Raw genomic sequence first — 27,109 nt, forward strand, 5'->3', positions numbered from 1 at the left:
TCTCAATACAATTCTTGAGTTTTAAACTCGTTTTAACTACTGTGACTTCACTGGGCTAATTCCTGCTTATTTCTCAAGTCTGCAAGTGTCACTTACTCCAGCTGGTCTTCCTCAACCATCTTGACTAGGTTGGGTCATAGTTATGGGAGCTATGTGCTCTTCCTTAATAGCATCCACTACTTACCTTTTTGTAAGACCCATTCACTCATTCATTCAACAAGTGTTTCCTGCAATGTACCGCGTAACATTCTCATGCTGGGAGTATGAGGGAACGAGAAAGCCCCCCGCCCTGCCAGAGCTTTGGTTCTAGCCTGGGAACGACAATATACAAATCCTCATTTTTATATCCAATAATAAGCGCTATGGAGAAAAACAAAGCAAGATAAGGAAGTGGACAGAGGGAATGGGGCCATGCTATTTTAAATGTGCTGACCAAGGAAGTCTTCTCCAAGGAGGTGACATTTGAACAGAAGCTTAGATGAAGTGAGGGAGTGAGCCTCACAAAGTCTTGGGAAAAGAGTGTTCCATGTGGAAGAGACAGGAAATCAAAAGGTCCTAGTGTGACTGTCTCCCTTGGGGGCTCTTCCTCACTATACTCACTGTGGGGGTTGGTGGCACCTGGCATGTAGCAGGGGCTTACCCATGTGTGGAACATATGGTCAGATGAAATTTATTCTCGTGTCCACCTGCTTTTGCATCTGTTATTTTATCTGCAGTGTTCTTTTTTCTCCCTAAGTGCATCCCTTTCGTTAAACATTAGCCCCAGTTTGTCCGCTCTGGTAAGCCTGGCTTACTTGGCCCCTGCCCCCAGCACACTCCATCACACACCATAGCCACAGTACTTATGGGCACCATGCGAGTGCACACAGCAGAAACCTCAAGAGTCGACGCTGTGCGGTGACTCTCAGGTGTACTCTTTAGTGGTTGAACTGTCCAACTTTGAGACCACCACAGGCTCATGAGCAAGGATGAAAAGGCAGCTGGATGTTATGAAACAACATGAAACTGTGGAATCAAGCTCCTTTCTCCTTCAGCCCCCAGGGGGAGAGAAGGGGCTGTCTTCCCCCTCTAACTGCCCCCTCCAGTACCTGCAGGCAGAAGACTAGGGTTATCCATTTTTACAAATTCCTAATTGTGGCAGTTGAGCACACTTATCCATCTTACAGCAGCTACCACTCTCTAACTCCTGGGACAACAGCCTTGATTATATGTATTTTGTAAATTTCATTTCTGCTTCCTGTTAAACAGTCCCAGAATACTTGCCCCTTGCCCTGTCATAGGCTGACAGCTAACCACAGCCACCATCTCGACGATAGATACCAAATACCAACCAAACTCAAACAGGCAAAACTGTAGACTCACCAAGACTTCATATTTCATTTTTTATTACCAATCAAAAATAAATTCCATATATTGTTTAGCAAATATTATCATTGTCTTGTGACAAAAGACACAAGAGTCATAACAACAAAACTCCCCGAGAGTCAAACTCATAACAATGCCAAAATAAATCACAAAAATATACAAATTAAAATCTTATGCAAAATAAATATGAGTTATTCGCTATGGTGGCTGTGACTTGCCTACCCACTTGGAGGCCATCTGCGAAGGTCTCCCTGACCTGGGAAGACACGCAGGGGTGGGCCAGCTCCAGGGTACGGCTCGACCCAGGAACCAGAGGTTGGAATATGAAGTGAAAAATTGCACTAGGAGGAGGAAGTCATGGGACCAGTAATATTTGGAAATAATTATGACCCTCTGCAAGAAGTGATTGTAAGTGGGGAAAGGGAGGGGTTGAGGGCCCATGTGTTGGTAGTAACTGTGTGCGCAAAGAGGTAGCTGTGGAAGTGTGTGCACCTGCTCCTTTCACTTCACACACTCACTTGGTTCAGGCCAATGTGCTCTGCTCCACCTGGCACTCAGGTCTCTCAGGAACACAGCTTTGCAAGCTCCCATGTGGACTCAGAAAGCAAGCTGCTCCCAGAAAACTGAGGGGTTTCCCCCCACAGGGAATAAAGGTCTGTTTTGTTTTTCTTTTTCTCATGACTGAGAACCCATGTCACTACCTTCTCTCCAGACTTTGAGGAATAAATTCTGTGACTAGGGGAGACTTCAGAACTGGCCAGGGGCAAGCATACTTGGAGCAGACACTTCCTGGTCCCAAGAGTTAACATTTTCCAGGCGCCTGAAGAACGGAGTACTTGGGGTGACAGAAGTCACTGTGAGAAAAGGGTCAATAAATACTACTTAGATGGAAGGTGTGCAGTCTCCCTTGCCTGATCTTGGGCCCCCAGCAAATGTTCCACCCGACAAAAGGGCCAGCATGGACCTTAGCCCCACAGGCTCCCCAACAGTGGCAAGCCTGGACCTCTGCAGCAGGGCCTCATTCGCCCCAGGGAAAAGAAACTGGGGTAGAATTTCATGTGGGGGCAGAGCTTCAGCAAAGGCCAGGATGACAACTCAGGCTAGAATTACAAAGATGGGGGAAACAGGGCTGCCAGCTGCGTGCCTTTTAGGTGGAAACCTCCTTTCCTGGGTTTTTAAGTGTGTGAACAAGGTTGGGTAAGCCTCAGCCACAGAGGAAAGGGCATAGGTTGTCTTCCTATGTGTCCTGTTGTCCTCAATCCAAGAGGCAATGGGGATTCAGGATGAGAAGTAGGGAGTCTGGAAAGAAGGACTTCATAGCTCAGTGACTGACACCTGACTTTCACTGTGGGGTGGGAAGGAGGATGGTCTTAACTGCTAACAACACAGATGCCCATGACCAGATTCCCTCCTGGAACTGAAAGGAATAATTCAGACAAGTCACCCGTAATGTAGATGTTCTCCCACCTAGGGGGAAACCTTTGGTAAAAGTAAGGGCAGGGCCTGGGGAGCAGGGGTAAGCAATCTTAAAGGTGTAAGACCCTGCTTAACACTCTTGAGTCAAACCAGTAGAGACAGGGGTGAGAGTCCTCAGCCTAGCCCAACTCACCAGGAGAGCCCATCAGCCGAGTTCTAGGAAATTCCAGGATCCAGCAGTTGACAGGAGTAGGTGTGCTCCTCTCTGTAGCCGGGAGTACCATGTCCCTCATCACAGTTACCCAGAATCCCTCGGCCTCAGTGACGTCAAACAAGCCTCAGTGCACGCGTCCCGCCAGTTGTTCTCAGCGCTATTTGGTTCTTTGCTTCCTGAAAGGAACTGTCTTCCCCCCAAGAGAAAAACCTTCCTCCAGCAGGCCTCTGGGATACCATCTTTGGAGGAGGAGGAGGAGGAGGAGGAAGAGGAAGGGGAAGAGGAGGAAGAGTAGGCTCCCTGAGACAGGGACGTAAGCCAGAAGGTCATGGCTGGGAGCAGATTATGGCTATTGCTTCCCGGGGTGAGAAACCCTACCCCTTTTAATTAAAGTTTTTGTGGAAAAAAAATTTTTTTTGTTTGTTTTAAATAAAGTTCCTTAACCCTGTCTTCCCCTCCCCATTCCTTTCCCCAAACAATATTTAAAAAGAGGAGCAATGAGCCTAGTTCAGAAATTCTCTCAGTAAAAAACAGCCTTGCTCGTAGTAGCTGGGCCACTGCCCTGCCAGTCCTGGGCTGGACAGCCACTACTTCAGAGCTATTCAGAGGTCCCTGTCAAGAGGCCAGAACTCCCCACATTCTGGGGGCCATGTGGCTGCTCCATTAGACAGGCTATCTGCACCCCTTCTGGCCTGCAAGGCTCCCTATCTTCATGTGGGCCCACTGGGGAGACCCCCGCGGAGATGGCGGGGGGCCCCGGGCCCTCCTGTCAGATGGAGCTCTCATGGGAGGCTTTGTGCAGTAAAGAGTTGCGCTCATTGAGAAGAGTTGTGGTCTCATCTACCACGGGCAGCTCGGGCTTCCCGGCTAAGTTCTCCGTGCAAATAGTGCAGCCATCCAGGGGAAACTGAGGGCAGTTCTCCATGCGTGAGGCCAGCAGCCCATTCTGGTACTGTTGCCGGGTGATCTGCAGGAAGAAGGGGTGAGGTTCACAGAGAGCGGGGATGGAGGCAAGCCTTATGAGACCAGGGACACGAGGCTGGCTAGGGCTGGGGCTGGGGGTCTGGAAGAGAGGACGTGCCCAGCTGGAGAGAGTGAGGAGCAAGAATAAGGAAGACACACGTCTTGGGTCTGGGCCTTCTGTGCCCTGTGTGGGGGGGTGAAAGAAAGGAGCTGCTGATGCCCGAGGCACAGTGATCCAAATGGCCGGGATGGGGAAGACTGCGCTGCCCGGAGGAGAGACACAGGAAGCACTCACCTTAATGTACTGGAGGTCCATGAGCGCCCGGACACTGAAGTCGGAGATGTACTGGCCCAGGACAGAGCTGCCGAACTGGTTGGCGCTGGCCGCCAGGGTGGCCGCGCTTGAGAGATCCGTGCGCTCCGGGTAACTTAGGGAGGCTGAGCGGCTGAGGGTGCTGGGGTGGGCCGGGGAGTGGTCTGTGGGGAGAGACACATGGTCAGGCCGGGGGGTCCCGGAGCCCTCACAGGGGCCCCTCTTGTGCCCCAGACACACAGGTCCGGGGTCCCCACCAGAACGGAGCAGTTCTGAAGGAGAGACAAGCTCCAACTGCAGAAGGTCTGGCCTCCTTAAAGCAAGTGAGTTAGTTTGTTTAGAGGGATTGTGCAGTAACTATTAAAAAGCCTACCAAAGCAGAAAACCAAAACCAAAGACACAAAATCTATGTCTCCAGATCCCCTCATTTCCCCCCACAACTCATTAGTCAAGGGTGACAACATGATTACCCCTCACAGTGGACCAGACACTGTCCTTGTTCCCAAAGCAACTTGTATCAAGGGACATATACTGCACACTTTTACATTAAAAAGAACATAGAGTTTGTACCCTATGATGCATCCACACACACCTCTCAACGTGATGCCCTAGTCACATCTTAACATGCTTGTCACAGGTCAGAAGTGTGTTCTGCACGTGACCCGCTCTGTATGGACCGGTCCTGCCCACTTGTGTCTGCCGGGCCCCCTGTCAGTCTGACAAGGGGGACAGGGGCAGCAGGTCCCTCTCACAGGAGCCTAGAACCCCAGGAGTGACGGGCCTCTCACACTAGCCAACGGTTCCCTCCAGTCCGATCCACATCCCCCTGCACTGAGGCAAAGCCTGGGGGAGTGGGGAAGGTGCCTCTTCCCCCAGGGACAACAGGGCCTCCGTGCATCACACTGTAAGGAACGGGGATGATGCAACCACAAATGAGGAAGAGCAGCCTCCTTATTTTCAGAAAGGAACGGTATACAGACTGCATATCATTAGCTCTTATTTTTGAGAACACTTAGAAAACAATGAAATGCACAAAGAAGTTAATCGTGAAGGCATGCTGGCTTCTTTTAAACAAATAGGAAGTGGAATAGGCTTATTTACTTAGTTGAGCACTAAGTTACTAACTAACTGCTAAGTTAGCTACTCCCACAAACAGTGAAGAGAGATGAACAAATGGCGAAGAGAGCAAACATCACGAAGCCAGGTGTGACTGAATGACCAATACAGCTTTAACTGAGTGAGACTGAACTGAGTAATACTCTGTCTTTGAGCTTCATTCCTAGAACTAGGAAAACATAGTCTGGATATCCTATGACTGGGCAGTATACGATCACTAGAAGATGACAAGTGTGTCACTTATCCCAACTTAAGGAATACCTCTGATTAAGTTCTAGAAAAGGAACACAAATACTATGAATATTACCTAATACTTCACATTAATCATTTGGATGATAATGGACTGCTTTTAACTAATACTTATGAACACTCCAGAATCTGAATTAAAAAACAACAAATTAGGGGCGCCTGGGTGGCTCAGTGGGTTAAAGCCCCTGCCTTCGACTCGGGTCATGAGCTCAGGGTCCTGGGATCGAGCCCCGCGTCGGGCCCTCTGCTCAGCGGGGAGCCTGCTTCCTCCTCTCTCTCTGTCTGCCTCTCTACTTGTGATCTCTGTCTGTCAAATAAATAAATAAAATCTTTAAAAACAAAAACAAAAACAAATTAGTGACATGGCCTTTTAAAAACAGACACCCTAAAAAGACATACACCCAAATACGAAACCTTTGTTTCTGAACAATAGTATTATGATACTCCTTCATTTTCTTTCCTAAGATTTTATTTATTTTAGATGGGAGAGAAACAGTGCTAGCAGGAGGGGCAGAGAGAGCGATAATCTCAAGCAGACTCCACGCTGAGCATAGAGCCCAATAAGGACCTTGATCCCAGGACTCTGAGATCATGACCTGACCTGAAACCAAGTGCCAATCACTTAACCAACTCTGCCACCCAGGCACCCCAATACTGCTTAATTTTCTTAATTTTTTTCCCTTTCTTCAATTTTCTAAATAAGCTATATTGCTTTTATGACTGAAACTGAACTATAAGGTGTGCCCGGCTGGCTTAGGCTGTGGAGTGTGTGACCCTTGATCTCCAGGTTGTGAGTTCAAGCCCATTAGGTGTAGATATTACTTGAAAACGAAATCCAAAGCACCCTGGTAGCTTATCTGGTTAAGATTCTGACTCTTGATTTTGGCTCAGATCATGATCTCAGGGTCATGAGATCAAGCCCCATGTCAGGCTCCACGCTGGGTATGGGGACTGCTCAAGATTCTCTCTCTCCCTCTCCCGATGCTCCTCCCCTACACTTGCTCACTTGCTCTCTCAAGAAAATAAAAATTAACTGGGGTGCCTGGGTGGCTCAGTCATTAGGTATCTGCCTTTGGCTCAGCTCATGATCCCAGTGTCCTGAGATCAAGCCCCGCATCAGGCTCCCTGCTCAGCAGGAAGCCTGCTTCTCCCTCTCCCATTCCACCTGCTTGTGTTCCTCTTTTGCGGTGTCTCTCTCTGTCAAATAAATAAAACCTTTAAAAAAAACAAAAATAGGGGCGCCTGGGTGGCTCAGTGGGTTAGAGCCTCTGCATTCGGCTCAGGTCATGATCCCAGGGTTCTGGGATCAAGCCCCGCATCGGGCTCTCTGCTCGGTGGGGAGCCTGCTGCCCTTCCTCTCCCTCTGCCTGCCTCTTTGCCTACTTGTGATCTCTTTCAAATGAATAAATAAAATTTAAAAATAAAAAATAAAAAAATAATAAAAATATAAATTAATTAATTTAAACCTTAAAAAATAAAATTAAACAGAGTAATAAATGTGTAAAAAAGATAGGGGTTTTTTAACTTAGTAATTCCATTTCTGAAAGCGTATCCTAAGGATATAATCTTAAACACAGAGAAAGTTTTTTCATAAAGAGGTTTACATCATGGTGTTATATAGAACACACACCACAAGGACTGTCCATAAGGGGGGATAACCAATGAAGGCACGTGTGCTTGGGGGAACACTATGGCTCCAACAAGAAAGTTGGATCTCTGCTCTTGTATTAGGTAAAAACAGCAGGACCCAAGCCATGGATACATGAACCCCTGGTCAGTATGAAACAAGAGCAAGTGCGGAAGAGAGAAGGAGGCTGAGGGTGTTGGCCAAGGAAGACCAACATGGTCCACAGATATCACCCACTCAAATGCCGTTAGCAGCTTCCCACTTCCTACCACAACCAGAAGCTGGCTGTCTGAAAGGGACAAGTGACTTCTAATTCACTTTTTTACCTTTTTTTTTTTTTTTTTTTTTTAAGAGAATCAAGAGAGAAGTGTGCTTTGGTACAGTTGAGAGGGAGAAAAAAGCCAGCTGTACGAATATAAAATGGGAAATGACAGACTCTGGGGATAGGTTTTTAGGACTGTCAAAGGCCTCAGGAACTTCTTTAAGTTACACACTGAGACTGGAGCGCGAAGGCAGTTGGCAATGCTCTTAATCTCCTCAGGACTCAGCAGGCCAGTGTTCCGATGGGGAGACCAGCACGTTCTGCCACCCTCTGCTGCCTCCATATAAGTGGGACCAAGTTGACCAACACAGCTGCCAGCAATCCTGGGATAAGGCTCAGGAGTGTGGTGTATCAAAGGCCAGAAACAGCATGTGGCATTGGGCCTTTTCCTTGATACTTTCCAACTGGAATGTCACATTTTAGTTGTAACCAAGAAAAAAACAGAAATAAAAACTTAGCTCTAACCGAACATTCCCTACCTATTCTCTCACTGCCCTGACAATTCTAAGAAGGGGCCACATGGATTGTTCCCATTGCACAAGGGGGAACAAAAGACTGAGAGGAAGTCAGCTCCTGGAATCCTGTTAACTAGCAAGCGCAGAGACAGCACTCAGGCAGTCTGCCTGGGCCGCACTTCTGATGCCTGGCGGCTGCCTCCCCTAACAGGCAGACACCCCAGCAAAAGAATGAAGAGCAAAGCCTGGGAAGAAAGGAGGCAAGTTTTTTAGAGAAAGCTGATGAGATGACAAGGCATCCTGATGTCTGTGAGTGGCCTTGATCACAGGGGTGTGCAAAGGCTGGGCTCACTTGGCCCGGCCAGAAGTAGTAACACTCCCTTCCCACTCTAGCTGTGTGTCTTTGTGTGCACGTGCGTTGTGTGTGCATGTGTGTTCTCAAGGACTGAGGACCTCTGGGGAAGCACTTCCAGGACCAGGGCAAAGCCACCCGGTACCTGGGCCCGCTGCCAAGCAGAGCCGGTGCAAATCAGGCTAGCCCACAAGCGTGAACAGGTGGGATGGCCCAAAATGCGGGTGGGGAGCCCCAGCGGCTGCTGGGAGAGGTTAATAGAGCTGTGGTATGTGGGCTCAGGCAACAGGTGGCAGCACAAATTTCTCCAGCCATGCTGTGTTACCTGAGAGCCAGGACAGCAGGGAGTTCCGCTTGCCAGGCGGACACCCGACCTGGGTTGAAGGCACTGGAGAAAAGAGGAGAAGGTCAGCGATGGGTAGGGTGAGGAGGCAGAACATGGACCCACGGGAACAAGATGGAGAAGCAGATCTGTTGGGGGCCAGAGTCCCTGGGAGGGAGGGGCACAGTGGACTCTGACAGGGAGGAAGCTTAGGGCAGACCAATGAGCGCTGCTCAAAGAGGGGCAGAGGATCCCACAGTGAAGCCAGAGCAGCCCTCCCCACCCCCGGCTGAAGTCATCTCATCTCCCTTTTGGCCAATCCAAGTGGGACCTGAGTGCCTCTAGCTCAAAGGATTCAGCTAAGGACCCAGACCCAACCTCTGAGGCATCACTGCAGAGAGAAAGTGCCTGGAAGAAATGTCCCATGACCACGTGCCCTCCTAGACAAGACTTTCCCCAGCTGGCTGGCAAGAGGTGCTCTTGGGAGGGGCCGAAAACTTCTCCCTAGGCCAGAGACATCCAGGCAGGGGTCCCCTTCTCCAAAACCCAGCTCTGGAGTCTTGTTTTCTCACTGCTTCCTCCTGGAGCCTGCTCATGCTGGGAGAGGGGCAGAGCTGCATCACACCAGCCAATAAGCTGAGCTATATCAATATACAGGGGGTCCTGGCCCCCTGCGCTCAGGGTCCTCTTTGTCAAAAGACAGCAACAGGCGTAACACAGAGGATCTCCAAGAGCCACACACACCTCAGTGTGTGTGGCCTGTCCCCCTGCCACAAAGTGGATTTTCACTTTCTGGCCTGCAGCAACCTGGGGCCCCACTCAAGGCTCAGAAGGGCCAGGCAACTAGCAAGGAACTGATCTCACAAGACTTGGGTCTTGCCTGCAGAGTGCCCACTCCAGCCACAAGGCCCCTCTGGCAAAGAGAGCCTGAGCCACCAGGACTAGAGAAGCAGAAAGCACTAGGGTGGCCAGAGTGGCCCTTCCCTGGACTTCCCACAAACTCTCTTGCAGGGTGTGTCCAGTCCTCTCTTTGCCCCAAGTCCCTTTATGCCATCAGAACCAGCCCTTAACCAAAAGGCAGTGGCTAAGCCCCCTGAAAAGCCAAGCCCATCCGCACCCTACCTGATAAACAGGCCCTGCCCTGACTCCCTGGATCCAGACACCCTGGATGCTCTCACTCCTCACCTCTATTCCCCTGCCCCAGTCTCTGTGAGCAAGACCCTGTAGCCTCCGTCACCTGCTGTCTCTCACTCTTCCCACTGCTACGACTACTTGACAAAATGGCCGAGTTGCTATGGTATGTCCCCCTGCTCCAAGGCCATTCATGGCTTCTTGTTTCCTATCGCAACCAAATGCCAGCCACTTTCTGGGGCTCCCCAACATGTCCTTACTCCCCATGGTCCACCCCCTCCCACCCCTGGAGGCTCTGGTAGGCTGGTATCACATCTCAGAACATGCTCTCAGCTCCCTACAGACTTTGGCTCAGATTCCCCTTCCCGTCTCTTCTTCCCCACTCTTGGAATCCTTTCCAAAGGGGCCAGGCCCTGCTCTCCCGGACCGCCTCCACTAGGCCCTAGCAGCTCTGGCCCTCACTGGCCTCCCTCTCCTCTGAGTCACCTGGACGGCCCTAGACTCTGGGGTACCAGTCCAAGTCTCCCCCCAATCCAGGTATGCTAGAGAGCAGCATGGAGGCAGCCCAGCTACTCACCAGAGGTGGGCGAGGACAGGGCCATGGTCCCGTAGTAGGAGAAGGCACCTGTCTCAAACTTCATGTTCTCCTTCCCGGCCTCCACCTCCACCTTCCCCTGGAAGAACACAGGGTCAGGGTGACAAACAGCCTGAGAAGGAAAGCCCAACTGAGGGAGGAAAAGGACAAGTCAAGAGGGAGAAATGAGGGCGAGGAAGAGTCGGTTCCAGAGCCCTGAAGCGCTCAGGCGCCCTGACCCAGAGGCTCAAGGGTGGCCTCTCGGGAGGAGGACGGGCAAAGGGGGAGCAGAGGCTCGGGGGCAGGCCGCACGGGGGCAAGCCCCGCATCCCCCAGCCAACTCAGCAGGTGAGGAGGCAGAGCGGGCACAGGAGGGCAGGCAGGGAGCAGGCCGCCCACCTGCAGGATGAGGATGAAGTAGTCGGCCGGCTTATTCCGTGTGTACAGGTAGTGGCGGATGTAGTATTTGTTGTGCTCATCAAACTTGAGTTCCTGAATGACATCTGGGTACTTGAGCAGCCGCAGCAGGATCTTCTCTGATATCAGAGAGGGGCTGAACTGGGGAACCTCTGTTGGAAGAAAGACGACAATGACTTCATATGGGGCCTGGCTGGACAGCACCAGGAACACGGTCACTGTGCTTGCTCGCTGCCCAGGCCCTCCTTCCCCTCAGTTCTGCACCTCTGTGGGAAAGCAGCACCCCTTGGATCCAGACTGGTCAGACTCGAGTCTGCCTGCCTACGCTGGAACAGCGGCTCCCACACTGGGCGCACATGACCTTGGGCAAATTACCTAACCTGTGTCTCAGTTTCCTCATCTGTAAAATGGGGATTAAAAACTTCTTAGGGTTGGGGACCTGGGTGGCTCAATGAGTTGAGTGTCTGACTCTTGGTTTTGGCTCAGGTCACGATCTCAGGGTGGTAAGATCAAGCCTGCATCAGGCTCCACAGCCCACTTGAGAGTCTCTTCCTCCCACTCTTCACCCTCTGCCCCTCCCCCACTCATACTCTCTCCCTTTCTCAAATAAATAAAACTGAAAAAAAAAAAAATTCATAGGGTTGGGGCACCCGGCTGAGAGCATACGACTGGCAAGAGCATAGGACCCTTGATCTCGGGGTTGCAAGTTAGAGCCCATACTGGGTATGGAGACTCCTTAGAACAAAACAAAACTAAACAACAACAACAAAAAACAAAACATCTGGTAGGGTCATGGTGAGGTTAAATGGTAATACATGTAAAGCACTTAGACACATGCTTGGCATATGGAAAGCACTTCATAAATGTTAACCATCATTATTATCATTAGCACCATCATCAATGCCCTGGCAAGAAAAACAAAGAATTAACACCCTTTAGCAAGTGAGGGTTGGGAAGAAGAGTCAGATTTGGAAGGAGGGAGGAACAGGCAGGAGCTTTTCAAATCAATCACCCAGGTCCCCAAAGGGGCTTTGAATCAGGGGTGTGAAGAGAGGAATGTCACTGATCTAGAGGTCAAGTCCTGCTGGCAGCACATGCAGGCAGAGGGGAGGGGGGAGCGATGAGAACAGAACTGGATTCAGGCTATGAGTACATGAGCCAGACCAGTGCTATGGGCCCACAACATGTGCAAGGGCTTCCTTCGCCCTCCTCCCCAGCATCCAGGGGCCTGGGGAACCCCAGTGCCCATCTCAGGTACTCCTAATGGTTCTTTTTTTATTTCACCCTCCCCACTCTTCGCGGTGGTTATTTTCAGAACCTGAATGCTTCCTAGAATTTTGCAATGACAACCCATCAACAGAGAAAACAAACCACCACAGGGAGCGCCCCAGGGATGGAGGGAAGCCACCTCGCCCCTTTTCAGAGGCAGCCTCGGTTCCCCAGCACCTTTCAAATAGCCAGAGGCCAAGAACTTCCCCTCCATGACTGTATCCCACCAAAGCCTGAGGGCCCTCCTCTTGCTCTTACCCGTGGCCAGGAAGCGATGAGCAGCCAGAAGTAGCTGAGGTGAAATTTTCACCTTGAGTTCATTGTCAGCATCTTTGAAGGCTGAGAAGTCACGTTTATTTTTCTCAGATACTCGTTTCCGGCTTCGGTTGTCGGCTGTAAGAGAAAGAATCTAGAACTGAGAATTCGGTTCCCAGTAACTCAGGAACACACTAGAACCTGCGTGCCAGCTCCTGGCTCTGCAGTCCCCTCTTCCACACACAAGCAGCACTGTCTGATTCAAGGCAGGCTCCCTGGCTCGATGCTGAGGCACAAAGGCCAGGGGGAGCAAAGATGTTCTCCTCTCACCGATCTGAGCAGCATGCCCAACGCTCACCCTGGCCAGTGTGAGGGACCCAGTTCCTGGGCCTCAGGGAGCCGGGCCTCCCACATCCCTGCACTGTCTGGCCTTCCCACCCAGGGACACCTAGGGTGTGAGCAGGAAAAGGGTTCCAGGCCAATGGAAAGAATGGAACTCACTGTACATATCCGACTCGTCCAGGATCTCAGACTTGATGATCTCCTCAATGACGTCCTCCAGGGTGACCAGGCCCAGCACCTCGTAGAAGGGGTCACCTTCACCCTCGTTGTTCACCTTCTGCACGATGGCCAGGTGGGACTTCCCTTGGGGGATGATGCAATGAGTCAGACAAAAGCAAAGGGCCCAGTCATGAGACGCCTCCACCAAAATATTAACACATTTGGGGTCATGAGTCACTGGGGTGGGGTCATGGGTGGTTTTTTCCCTTTTCTGTATTTCCTAAAGTTTCTGCTACAAACAGATGTTGCTTTTATGAAAAGGAAAACCAAAAGTACATTTTTAAATTTTAAGGCATTTCATCAAAGAGCTTTTGTTTCATTAGAATGAAAATGGCAAGGTCCTGCCTGGGTCTCCTGAAAGTCCTGGAGGAGGGAAAGACACACACTGACAAGCTGTGGACTGTGGAGTGATTGGTTGGAGACATGTGGCTGCCAACTGGACATGGGATTCCTCAGATGGCCCATGCTGCCCATGGGGCCTCCAGGGCCACTCACACTCCTTCACCCTTCTCTCCTTGGCAAATGCCCCAGCATGTATCCAGGGCCATGATACTGCCCAAGGCAAAGGCTCTCAGTTCCCAAAACCATTAACAAATTAGCCCAGGCTGTAATTAGGCCAGGCAAGTACTATAATTAGAGAAGGGCCACCTCTTCAACCTAAAGAAGAGAAAGTCAGAAGGCAGAGGGAGGGGAGGAGGGACCCTCCACAGAAGTTTGTTGGGGGGGGGCGCGCCAGGGCTTTCCAGGCCCTTGTTTTGGGTTTCTACCCTGTTCCTGTGCCCCTCGTCCCAGTGGGTGACAGGAGGGAGACAGCCAAGGCTTGGCCCGCACTGCAGTTTGGATGGGCTGTGTAGCCCACACAGGGACCCAGATTTGGAGCAGCCAAAGGGAGAAAGTCCTGGGAGAGCTGAGAAAGTCAAGCCAGGGTCTCCTGGCAGCTTCCCCTTCACAACCCAGTCTGAGGGCCCCACTCAAAGGACTTCTCTGGAGAGGGCATTTTCCAAGTCTCCAAGGCCACTCCAGATCCCCCAACCCCAGGATGTGCCCCTCAGAACTCCAGAGAGCTGACAGTTCTCAAGACCAGGATTTAAAAAAATAAAATAACAAAGATATCGGAGTACGCCACATGTGATGGGGGGTGGGGGACTGTTTTGTGCAACTTTCACCATCACGTGTCAGTCACTGTGGTACCCTCATCTCCAGCTCTGAGTTATGGTCAAAAAACTTTCAGCACCTTGCTCGAACTACGCACCCAGACCAGACCTAGACAGAACCGTGTCTAGACTCAAAGATTTCCTAGTGTCTTCTAGACGGGGGCCGATGAGAGCAAGTGATCCATCAAGGTCCTCCAGCAGGCCACAGCCCCTCAGAGCCAGGACCCTGGGGTCTGGCCCCCCAGGCCTCTCTGCCTGCTGGAGGCTGCCCACCCAGGAGTGCCTTCTGGAAAGAGAAATAATGCTCAGTCAGGAGGGAACCAGAGTTAAAACAAAGTCGCATTTACCACCTTCCAGACTGGCACGCTCTAAGACCAGTAACACCTGATGCTGGGGGAAGCAAGGCAAACAAGCACGCCCTCAGGTCCTCGGGTTGGTGGGCAGGTAAATGGGCACACTTCAGGAGGCCAATTTCGCAGCATGACTCAAAACGGAAAGGTCGCTAACCTTGGACTCAGATATTCCACTGGTAGGAAGCTGGATATAATTGTCTCCAAAGCAGAAAAGGCACAGAAGCAAAGAGGTTCGACAGAACCTTGTTTTTAACCACCTCAAACCAGAAACTACCCACATCAATAGCAATGGAGCAGGAGTCCTGCCACTGCTCCGGGGAGAAAGCAGCAGGGAACAGCCAGACAGAATGTGGAATGAAGCCCGACACAGGCTGCTGGTGGAAGAGCGAGCAGAGGGACAGACTGCATGGTGCCTGCTGGACTGAGGGCTGGCAGGGGTTGTGAACTGCCCTGAAGTGCATGGAAGAGTAACAGTGGTCACCTCCCAGGTTAAGCAGAGTTTGGGGGAGGGGCCCTTGTACCCTGTATGCTGTCCTCTTCTAATTCTGTTCTGTTTGATGGGCTCTAGAATTTTTTTAATTGAGAAAAAATCAGGGGAAAAACATAATTAAGGAGAACAAACAAAGCGAGACTAGTGAGTGTCCAGGGTGAGCAAGGACCCTCTGTGCCTAAACCGGCATAGACCAAGTCCCAGGGAACGGGGTGCGTCTGAACGTGGCTCGGTTATTAGCCAGTGCCTAGCTCAGAGCCTGGAAGTCAGAGTCCCCACGCAGAAGGGACATAGCTTCAATAACCTGAGAAAAATGTCCTCCTCCCCACTGAACCTCCAACGAACCAACAAATCCTGACACACAGTCACAGGTCGCACTGGACCACACCAGGAAAGGCTGATGGCTTCTCTAAAGGACAGAAACATCCGTCCTACAAAGGAAACACGTGGACTCCTTGAGCCCAATCTTGGGGCTGCTCTCAACCCTGGGGCCCTCTTTCTGAGGCTCCTTTGTGTGTGGTGTGAGGGGACAGGCGGGCGCCCTCCAGAGACAGGTAACTTGCAGGTGTACAGACCTGGAGCACTGCCCACAGTCACCCCAGCTCTGTGTGCTAAGAGCCCCGTGTGTGTGTGTGTGTGTGTGTGTGTGTGTGTGCGCGCGCGTGCGCGCACGCACTTGCATGCGCCAGCTGGCACTGATTGTGTTAGTCTCCTCCCTGGCCAGAGAACCTCTCTTGCCAAGGTCACCGGTGACCTCCAGTGGTGGGGTCTCAAGCTCGGGCTGCAGATTCTGAGCAGGGGTCACTCTCTCCCACTTCCTGGAAACCCTCCCTCTCTCCCTAGCTTCTAGCACACAGCTCTCCTGATGCTCCACTGCCCTCTGGGGCTGCTGCTCCTCCCTGACCTCTATGTCAGAGGGTCCCAGGGCTCAGTTCTGGACCTGTCCCTTGCCTCGTGACTTTAAACACAAACTCTATGTCAAGGTGTCTCAAACACCTGCGGCCCAGTCCTCTCCTGCACCCTCCAAACTCTGTACCCAACTGCCGGCGGACAGCTAGCTAGCTCCTCCCAGAAGCCCAACACCTTGAACTCCACATAGCCGAAATCAAATTCCTGCCCTTCTTCCCCCCAGCCTTCCCCATCTCTGTCTGTCTGGTAGATCAAGCCATGGGGGAGTAAACTGTCCCTCCTCTCTTTCTCTACCCTTCTCCATCCAACCTTTCCATCAGATCCCCTCAGCTCTGCCTGCACCCGACACCCAGACTCCAGCCTCTTCCAGGGTCCTCCACTGCTACAGTCACATTCTGGGCCACATGCACCTCCTTCTCACCCAGACAGCTAGACTAGTCAGCTCCCTGCTTTATCTTGGGCCCGGATCAGCTCTCAACACAGCAATAAGAGGGGTGACGTCAGGTCACCTCATGTCTCACCAAGTCCCTCCAGTGGTTCCTGTCTCACCCCACGTAAAAGCCTCCTGCCTGAGTGGCCCGGGTGTCCAGAGCCCTTGGTGCTGACTATCTCCTATCTGTACTCCTCTCTCCAGTGCTCAAGTCAGCCACAAGGCCTCCTTGTTGTTCCTCATACCTGAGGCTGCTCCCTTTGCAGGGCTCCCCCTGAGGGGCCCTCTCGGTGAGGTCTACCCTGAGAGCCTCCATGAAAACTGCGATCCTTCCTCCAGCGCCCTAACCCTGGTCATGAAATCACCTAAAATACATGACATAATATGCTTATTCATTGTATTTATTGTTTATGGCCCATCTTCTGCTAGATTTTGAGCTGCATTATAGCAAGGGCTTTAGTCTGTGTCCCCAAAACTCAGAATGGTGAGCAGCACACACCAAGTGTTTAATGGGTATCTGTGGAATGAAGGACTCAATTTACACAGATGTTTCCTTAGGAGAAATGTAATCAATGCGAAGGGGGAAAGGGATGAAGAGAGAATTCCTTTGAATTTTAGTAATTAAGAAGTTTCTGTAATTCAAAAATGATTTTGGGGGCACCTGAGTGGCTCAATGGGTTAAGCCTCTGCCTTTGGCTTGGTCGTGATCTTGGGGTCCTGGAATGGAGCCCCACATTGGGCTCTTTGCTCAGTGGGGAGCCTGCTTCCCTCTCTCTCTCTGCCTGCCTCTCTGCCTACTTGTGCTCTCTCTCTCTCTGTCAAATAAAGAAATAAAATCTTTTTTAAAAATGATTTTGTTTACCTGTTTTAAAATAAAAGGACCAACTTGGGACCTCTATTTATGATCCTCATTGTATGAAATTTAAATCTACTACAAAATGTTTATTTTAATGAGTTCCCTCATTTTATTACCGGCGTCCATTCAACTGGGTAATTGGATTCTGGGGGCGGCTGGGTGAGAAATTGAACATGAAAATGTAAGTAACACATCTATCCCAAAAGCTAAGAAGCCCCCATTTTTCAAAGTAGTCCTTATTCAAAGAAAAAAGACTGAGGAAATATAGCAAAATGCTTGTATTTTGCTCCTCCATTTGAAATTGTTCATATTTGACTATTTTTGACCAGCCAAAATGATACTTCCATATGATTAAACCTGAAAGTATGGAAGGGTTCAGGATATGGTTTGTTTCTTTTTTATACTTTTTTGAAGAGAGATCCCAACCTTTCCGGAGTCAACAGTATTAATTTTATAATCAGAAAGAAACACATCTATTGGGGCGTCTGGGTGACTCAATTGTTGGGCGTCTGCCTTTGGCTCAGGTCATGATCCCAGCGTCCTGGGATCGAGACCCACACTGGGTTCCCTGCTCTGTGGAAAGCCTGCTTCTCCCTCTCCCGCTCCCCCTGCTTGTGTTCCCTCTCTCACTGTGTCTCTCTCTGTCAAATAAATAAATAAAATCTTTAAAAAAAAAAAAGAAAAGAAAAGAAACATATCCATTAGAAGTAGCTTTGAAAGACTCTCCTACTGCTTTCCCCAGGGACTCGGGGCTTCTGGAGCCTTTTACACTCCTGCACTGCTCATACGGGGCAACACCTGGCTGTGGGAAAGGAGGCACCATGAGGTTGTCCTCGGTCTGCTCTGGGCCACACCTGGCTGGCAAGCTTGCCCACTCTGCCTTTTTTGACCTTTGTCCCGCCAGGTCTCCTCTCAGTCAGAGAACCACAGGGAGTCCTCTTTCACTGCCCTCTCCCATCTGGAATGGGGCAGAGTAAGAGACCCCAGAACCTGATGGAGTCCCTGTTCACCCTTGGCTCCGCCCTGAGGGCTCAACCCTGGGGGCCATTCGCACTCCCTGCCCAGCCTGGCCCCAGCTCTCCCTCCACCCTTCACCAGCACTGGTATGGCTGCCTTTGCTGTCGGCTGGTGTCCAGCTCGGCCAGGCCCACACTGTGACTCCAGTGCTCTCCATGCTATACCCCAGCCCCGCCTACCTCATGCCTGGAACACAGCAGACCCCCAGACTCTGCTGGATCCGTACAAGCTGGTCTCCTGGGGCCCCAGGGAGCCCAGTCCTCTGCCTTCCACAGTGTGCATCTTAGCAAACTGCTATGTCCTCTTCCCCCCATAAAAAAAACCTTTATAATCTCGTAAAGACCGTAAGAAAGACACCTTAGAAGGTTCTGGGTTTCAAAGTCCACAAGGTCCCTGAGAGGCCCTACTTACCAGCCGCAGCTGCCTTTTCTCATGTGGAACATCCAGAGGCCCCAGATAGGACATGGGATTGGCCACTACCCGAGGTGGTGTCCTGGGCATCTTCCCTGCTGGTCCCCCAGCAAATTCTAGCCCTTGACCTCCCAGGCTCCCAGCACAGGCCCTGAGCTCTCACATACCTCCCTTGGGGAGAGGTGCTGGCCTCTGGGTGCCAGAAGATGGAATCTCAGGCCATGGGTCTGCACTTGCCGGCAATAGGGCACCTAATTTCCTGGGAATCCCCCCGCTCCTCCCTCCACCCAAGCAAAGGGGAAAGATTAAGCTGACTATTAATAGTGCTGATCTTGACCAGTAGGAGGGGCAGCCCAGCCCAGCAAGATGACCCAGGTGGGGTATGCTTAGGTGTAGGTGTAGGCGTAGGCGTAGGCAGGCATAGGCAGGGAAGCAGAGGAGCACAGCCATAGGAGATACAGCCCTGCACAGCCCTCCACCCCTGGGACCCCTCCACAGGCAGGTGGGAGAGCTACACACAAGACCAAGTTTCCCTAAGTATCCCTAAGCAGAGAAGCCCAGGTTGGGGAGGGGCAGGGAGTGAGCCTTTTAATCAATAAGCAACTTAAGAGAATACAGGGGAGATCCTTAATTTTAATATAAATTATACTATTAGACCACAGAGACTAAAACAGTGCAGTACTGGAGAGAACAAGGACATTTTTTTTCTTCAGGATTTGGCAGCACGTGTCAAAACAAAAAATGTGCAAGACCTTGGCCTCAGCCATTTCTTGAACACTAGGAAAGACTTTGATACAAAGGGAAAACCCAGGCTGGTTGCAAGCTGTGGCCAGGAGGGTCGATCTAGTGTGGTTTATGATACAGTATTGCAGCCGCTAAAAATGAGGCTGATACAGACAAATTTATTTAAAGAGACAGTGGTTCACCATCTGCGTAAAGCAAAAAGTTACAAAGTAAGAAAATAAGAATGCTTGTTTTTCTGCTTTTGCTTAATGCATTTTATTTTATTTTTAAAATTTTATTTATTTATTTGACAGTCAGAGATCACAAGTGCGCAGAGAGGCAGGCAGAGAGAAAGGGGGAAGCAGGCTCCCTGCTGAGCAGAGAGCCTTCAGCTCAGGTCATGATCCCAGGGCCCTTGTATTAAATAAAGTCACTTATTTGTTTTGAAATACAAATAAATGTGAATGGAGCCTGGAATTAATGCCCCTTTTGGAGACCGTGTTCTAGAAGGTTCCAGATGGGCTGTGTGTACGTGCAGTGTCAGGCTGTGTTGTTGTCTTGCTCAGAATGGCTGGGCAAGTCTCCTAGTAAGTCTCTAGAAATGCTTTTCTGTTTTGGCAAGTGGGCTGCAGTGTCTGCCTTTCCATTTCTCTTTTCCCTACGACTGTCCTCCTGTCACTTCCTTTTTTTTTTTTTTTTAAAGATTTTATTTATTTATTTATTTGACAGAGAGAGATCACAAGTAGGCAGAGAGGCAGGCAGAGAGAAAGGAAGAAGCAGGCTCCCTGCTGGGCAGACAGCCTGACTTGGGGCTCGATGGATCCCAGGAAGCTGGGATCATGACCCAAGCCAAAGGCAGAGGCTTCAACCCACTGAAGCCATCCAGGCGCCCCCAAATTAGCGACTTTAGCTTTTGTTTATACAGACGGACAGTGGGCTCTGAGCAGCCAGTCCCTAGGGGAAGGGACTCCTGCCCTCACTCCATTGTTCTCCAGCCAAGTGAGAGGAGCTACAGACCCCTCATCCTTATGTCTTTAAAAAAAGTTTTTGTGGGGGAATCTGGGTGGCTCAGTGGGTTGAGCTTCTGCCTTTGGCTCACGTCATGGTCTCGGGGTCCTGGGATCGAGCCCCGCATTGGGCTCTCTGCTCAGCGGGGAACCTGCTTCCCCCTCTCTCTCTGCCTGCCTCTCTGCCTACTTGTGATCTCTCTGTGTCAAATAAATAAATAAAATCTTTTTTTAAAAAGTTTTGTGTTTGTTTTATAACATGTGTTAGTAAAACAATACCTGTATACAATTTTTGAATGGCCAGACCTTCTTTGTCCCCTCTCAAAGGAGCTACACCGGTGTGCCCCTCAGGGCCCAGCTCCTCCCCTCAGCTATGAAACAGTGGGGGTAAGCATGTTCTGGGGCAGGGAGCCCAGGCACTATCCCTTGCACATCTACTACTCACAGGAGGAAACTGAGGCTCAGGGAAGTCCTGTCCAGGATCATCACACTGTGAGGGGGAGAAGAAGCTGGGATTCAGAAAAGGGGCTTCTCTAAGTAATACTCACCTTTCTTTCTTTCTTTTTTTTTTTTTTAACATAAAGATTTTTAGTTATTTATTTACAGAGAAAGAGATCACAGCTAAGCAGAGAAGCAAACGGAGACAGAGGGGGAAGCCGGCTCTCTGCCGAGCAGAGAACCTGATGCCGGATTCGATCCCAGGACCCTGCAACCTGAGCTGAAGGCAGAGGCTTAACCGACTGAGCCACCCAGGTACCCCTAATACTCTCCTTTTAAACCAAGCACCCCGGGGGTGCAGCTATTGACAAGCAGAAGTCAGGAGACCCTAAGACTGGTCTCTCACCCAGGGACAGGGCTTCATGGCTTTGATTTTTCATTTAGCCAGCGGTCTCTAATTTTTTAACCTTTTATGATGGAAAATATCAAGCATCTACAAAAGTACAGGAAATAATATAATTACACCCGCAGGGCCCTTCACTGAACTTAAACAATTAACAACTCCAACTCCTGCGGCCAATCTTGTTTCCTCTTCCCTCCTACCCACTTCACTGGCTTATTTTAAAGCAAATCTCAGATTTTATCTGTAAACATCTATAAATTTTACAGGCTCCTGGGTCAGTATCTCTAAAAGATAAGGACTCTTACCTCGCAGACCACAACAGAACACAATACCACATCTAATACGTAATTCCTTAAGATCATTAACATCAAGCGTCTAATTTCGCTGATTTTTCTTTAATGAGTTTTACATCTAATTTGTATATATATGTATGTATCTTTTTCTGATATTGGTAACAAAAGTACAAAGGACATTAAGACCACTTATAATCCTGCCTTCCAAAGACAACTACTATTAACTATTTTTTTATTAAATATTTTAAATTAAATAATTTGTAAATACTTCACATTCTGTTTTTCCACGTCATAAAAATATTTTTAAAAAATGAAAGTCCTCATAATACTTCATTGGACACATGTGTAAATAATTCTTAACCTCACTGGGCTCTTAAATTACGCCCCCCTTTTTGTGCCATTATGGAAATCTTTGTAATAAATGTATTTGGATATATTTCTATGTCCTTCAGATACATTTCTAAAAGGAAAATCACTGGGTCAAAAGACAGGTTTGGGGTTTTAAGTTTCTTAGGTTATCTAAGGAGTGAGGTCAGATGGAATGCTGATGTCTTTGTCCTCAGGGATGTGGAAACCTCTCCTGGAAGATACAGCCAGGGACACAGTTCAGAAGGCAGGGAGGAACACACTAGAGCTATTCTGCACAGCAGAAGAAAATGAAGTGGAGAGAGAAGATGCTGGTCTGGCTGACAATGCCTCCCTGAGCATGAGAAGGGCAGGGGAAAGCAACCCATCAGGAGGTGCCAAGGGGGTTCCCAGCCTTAGCCTCCTTTCGACTCCTGGACCCTTACAGCAAACTGCTTCCTCCTTTCCACCAGTCCTCTCTGCTCAGGAACACCGCTGAGCATCTATCATCCCGGCTCCTGACCATCTAGCCTCCCACCCCAGCCCTCCAGCCCCTCAGCCAGGAGGAGCCCCGTTCTTAACATACCTCCCGGCTCAACTGCTTACAGACTCAAAGCTCCCTGACTGCCCTGTGAGGCACCTGTTCTTCGGCTCTGTGCAACCAGCTGGTAACCAACAGAAGATTCAATATAAAAGATGGACTATTATTAATGAGGCCACATGTCCCATGTTCATTTGTCAGGAAGATGTAACAGGAAATTCTGCTAAATGCTTAGCTGACTGACATCAGGATACATTAAGTCTGGGGGTAGGGGGCTCGCTTTCTCCTTAACTAACCCTAGTAATCCCATCCGCGTCATAAAAAAAAAAAAAAAAAAGACGAAGAAGGAAAGAACATTTTTTTTTCTTTTTACCTTGGTGAACACCCATTGGTAATTGTTAATCACATACTGTGCCCAAATGTTTACAAACTATAAAAATCCTCCTAGACCTCACATCCAAACATGAGAGAGAAAAACTGCAGCAACATTTGGTGTGGAGCTGAGGCTGTTACAAGTAGAAGCAGGGGAGGAGGTGGAAAAGGGCAAGAATATTACTTGGTATGTTCAAACTTGCTCACCCAAACTGGGCTATTAGTAGAAGAGGGAAAAGGGACTTAATTACCGAACAATTATTTTTCCTGCCATAAAACAAAAACCCATGGGGCACCTGGGTGGCTCAGTGGGTTAAAGCCTCTGCCTTCGGCTTGGGTCATGATCCCAGGGTCCTGGGATCGAGCCCCACATCGGGCTCTCTGCTCAGCGGGGAGCCTGCTTTCTCCTCTCTCTCTCTCTGCCTGCCTCTCTGCCAACTTGTGATCTCTGTCTGTCAAATAAATAAATAAAATCTTTAAAAAAAAAAAAAAAAACCCAAACCCTAACAGAGATATCTTGTACTGTCTTCCTCAGTGGTTGGTTGGTTGGTTAATGGCTGGAAAAAAAACAGTTGTAGTCCTCTCTCTCATGAACACAGATGCCAAAATTCTAAATAAAGAAATTGGTAAATCAAATCCAATGATGCGTGGCAAGAATCATACATGATGACTAAGTCAGGTTTATTCCAGTTATGCAATAAATGTTTATGGGTGAACATTTAAAAATCAATCGGTATAATTCAGAATAAAGGAGATAAATCATTCAAACATCTCAACAGTTACTTAAAAAGCATTTGGTAAAATTCAAAATCGTATCTACTGACCAATTTGGAAAGCCTACCCTGAAACCTAGACTGAGGCACCACCAGTTCAACACCATCCTAGAGGTCCTAGCCAATGAAATTAAGCAAGAACAAGATATAAAATGTGTAAGGTGTAGCAGTAAGTAAATAAAACTGCCATTGTTCACAGGCAACATAATTATGTGTGTAAACAATCCAAAAGAATCTAAAATAAACTATTAGAATTAATGAGTAAATTTAACAAGGCCAATGGATTAAAGGTCATATACAAAAATTATCCATACTTGTGCTGTATTATAAAGAATACATCTGGGGCATCTGGGTGGCTGAGTTGGTTAAGCGTTTGCCTTCGGCTCAAGTCATAAACCTAGGGTCCTGGGGTGGAGTCCCGCACTGGGCTCCCTGTTCACTGGGGAGCCTGCTTCTCCCTCTCTCTTTGCTACACCCCTTGCTAGTGCATGTACTCTCTCTTACTCTCTCAAATAAATAAATAAAATCTTAAAAGAAAAAAAAATACATTTGGTCCTGGACCCTGGCTTCCCAAATGCCTTGGAATTTCCTGAGTAAACAGAAGCAGCTTTTGTTATCCTAATGAACAACTCCAGGTGGGCCCCTAGATAGCTTCAGGGCAGGGCTGGTCACCAGCAAAGCCACGCACCTTTCAGGTGTCCTACATCTAGGGAAGGCAGCAAGCCAGGCACTGAGTCCAATCACGTAGCCAATAACTTAATCATTTATGCCCAGACACCGAAATTCTGATAAAAACTCTGGACTGCACCTGAGGAGGTTGGGGAAGGAAAAAAAAATGACCCTCTGCACCTCCAGAGCTCAGTGGAGCTTCTCACTGTAAACACACTGACTTGCCCAGAGACAGACACACCCCAATCCTAGGGGTAGAGGGCAGAAGCCCTGCATTGCTGACTGTTCCAGACCTCATCCTATGTGTATCCTTTAAGATAAAACTGGAACCCTCAGTGTAGCACTTCTCTGAATTCTAAGGGGTCATTCTAGTGAATCATTAAACGTGAGGGGTGTCGTGGGAACCCTAAATCTACAGCCAGCTGTGGGGGGGGGGCTTGTGACTGGTATGTGAAGCGAGGGGAGCATGTGGAAGGACCCCATGCTCCCCTCGCTAACTCCGGGTGGTGAGCATCAGAACGGCACTGCAGCACGCCTGGATCAGAACAATGTGCAACCAACATTCTCGAAAACGAAATTTTAAAGACACCTCTCAAAAATCATCAAATACCTTGAATACATCCAAGAAAAGATGTGTAAAGACTTCTGTACAGAAACTGACAAAACATTGTTGAAAGAAATTAAGAGGATATCAAGAAATGGGGGGGTAACCATGTCTACGGAAAGAAAGACTCATAACTATAAAAATGTCAGGTCTTGGGGCACCTGGGTGGCTCAGTGGGTTAAAGCCTCTGCCTTCGGCTCAGGTCCTGATCCCAGGGTCCTAGGATCAAGCCCCACATTGGGCTCTCTGCTCAGCAGGGAGCCTGCTTCCTCCTCTCTCTCTGCCTGCCTCTCTGCCTACTTGTGATCTCTGTCTGTCAAATAAATAAGTAAAATCTTAAAAAAAAAAAAAAAAGGTCAGGTCTTCATATGGATCTCTAGGTTCAACGCAATTCCATTAAATTCTCAGGAAAAAAGATAAAGGATAGTCAAGATCATCTTGAAGAACAAAGAACAGAATCATTATTACCAAAGAACAAAACCTATTAGAAAACTACAGCAAGTATGTCAATGTAGTACTGGCACAAGGACAAACAGACCAATGGAATATGAGAGTCCAGAGAGACCCACACATACACAGCTCAGCCCGGAAAGACAGTCTGCAATAAGCAGCACTGGACCAAACGGATAAGGTGTATGGATTTAAAAGAAGAATCCGACTGTAACACCTCAGAAACAAAGATAAATTCCAGAAGGATTACAGATCTAAATGTGAAAGGCAAACAATATAGCTTCTAGAAAGTAACACAGGATAACAGCTTCCTAACTTGTGTATAGGCAAAGAATCTTAAACAGGACATAAAAAGCACTAACCCATAATGGACACTAAGCATATGAAAGTGTGCTCAACATCGTTAATCACTAGGGAGGGTGCCTGAGAGGCTCAGTTGGTTGAGCGACTGCCTTGAGCTCAGGTCATGATCCTGGAGTCCCAGGATGGAGTCCCTTAGTGAGGTTCCTGCTCAGCAGGGGGTCTGCTGCTCCCTCTGACATTCCCCCTTTCAAGCTCACTCTCATTCTCTCCCTCAAATAAATAAAATCTTTCCCAAAAAAAAATTAGTCATTAGGGAAATGTATAATCAAATCACACCGAGATACTACCACACACCTACCTGACTGGCTAAAATGAAACAAATAAATAAAAAGTTGACAATACCAGAGTTGTAGGGACAGGAGTGTAACCGGGTAAGAGCAAAGAGCATTCTGGAAAACTGCCTCATCTGTGCCTATACTATAGGATATTCCCAAAGGAAAAGCCTACATAACATCACCAAAAGTCATGCAGGAGAGCACTTGTAGTGGCCTTATTTAAACAACTACAAATTGGAAACAACTAAAATGTCATCAACTTCCCAGTTGATTCCTACCATGGAATACTATCTAGCAACAAAAAGTAATGAACTCCAGCTACATACAACAATGGATGAAACTCATAACCTTTATGTCAAGCAGAAGACACATACTGATGATTCACTTGTAAAAGTTCAGAAACGGGGGCGCCTGGGTGGCTCAGTGGGTTAAGCCTCTGCCTTTGGCCCAGGTCATGATCCCAGGGTCCTGGAATCAAGCCCCACATCGGGCTCTCTGCTCAGCGGGGAGCCTGCTTCTGCCTGCATCTCTGCCTACTCGTGATCTCTGTCAAATAAATAAATAAAATCTTAAAAAAAAAAAAAAAGTTCAGAAACGGAAAAATTGACCCATGATGATTGGGGGAACGGGGGTAGTGACTGGGAGGGTTCCCTAGACGGTACACACCCTTCTACAATGTTGGTAATGTTCTATTTCCTAAGCTCAGTGACAGTTACACAGGTGTGTTCCTTTGCGAAAAACTATCAAATCGTACTTATGATTTACATACTTGCTTCAAAGGAAGGTGGTCAGAAGGTACAAACTTCCAGTTATAAATAAGATAAAGTAGTTTTGGATATGTAATGCCCAACATGGTGACTACAGTTAATAATATTATTTCACATATATGAAAACTGAGGGGGAAAAAAAATAGATCTTAGGAGCAACTGGGTGGGGCTCAGTTGGTTAAAGCAGCAGCCTTCGGCTCAGGTCATGATCGAGAGTCCTGGGATCTACCTAGGGCTCCTTGCTCAACAGGGAGTCTGCTTCTCCCTCTCCCCTGCTGCGCCCCCCGCTTGTGCTTTCCCTCTCTGTCAAATTAAATAAACAAATAAATAAAAACTTCTCATCACAAGAAAAAGAAACCTTGTATCTCTGTGGTGAGTGTCGGATATAGTTAACTAGACTTACTGTGGCAAACATCTATGAAAATACAGAATCATTATGCTGTACACCTAAAACAAATATCATGTTCTATGTCAACTGTACCTCAACTTAAAAAAAAAAAAATATCTAGAACTGACAATAAATCTTCCAGCCTAGAATTACTGGA

The 27,109-nt window shown here is 48.7% G+C and overlaps 1 protein-coding gene across 3 annotated transcripts in view; it reads right to left on the minus strand.

Moving 5' to 3' along the window:
• Positions 1-1,368: 1,368 nt before the first annotated feature.
• CNNM4 (cyclin and CBS domain divalent metal cation transport mediator 4) overlaps positions 1,369-27,109 on the minus strand; it is a 35,934-nt gene continuing 10,193 nt past the window's right edge. The window contains exons 2-9 of one of the 3 annotated variants that reach the window (XR_004385051.1): positions 12,862-13,005; positions 12,364-12,498; positions 10,819-10,988; positions 10,423-10,519; positions 8,718-8,780; positions 4,254-4,435; positions 2,975-3,962; positions 1,369-1,988 (exon numbers count right to left, since the gene is read on the minus strand). Coding sequence is in view for 2 of the 3 variants with exons in the window: in XM_032877916.1 (XP_032733807.1) it covers positions 3,765-3,962; positions 4,254-4,435; positions 8,718-8,780; positions 10,423-10,519; positions 10,819-10,988; positions 12,364-12,498; positions 12,862-13,005 (989 nt within the window). In the remaining variant the exon portion in view is untranslated. Of the gene's footprint in view, positions 1,989-2,590; positions 3,963-4,253; positions 4,436-8,717; positions 8,781-10,422; positions 10,520-10,818; positions 10,989-12,363; positions 12,499-12,861; positions 13,006-27,109 lie in introns of those variants that run through there. The other 2 variants (XM_032877916.1, XM_032877917.1) reach the window with 2 other exon arrangements.

Source organism: Lontra canadensis, unplaced genomic scaffold (genome assembly GCF_010015895.1).
Source record: "Lontra canadensis isolate GAN:19392208 unplaced genomic scaffold, GSC_riverotter_1.0 scaffold61, whole genome shotgun sequence".
Classification (NCBI taxonomy): domain Eukaryota; kingdom Metazoa; phylum Chordata; class Mammalia; order Carnivora; family Mustelidae; genus Lontra; species Lontra canadensis.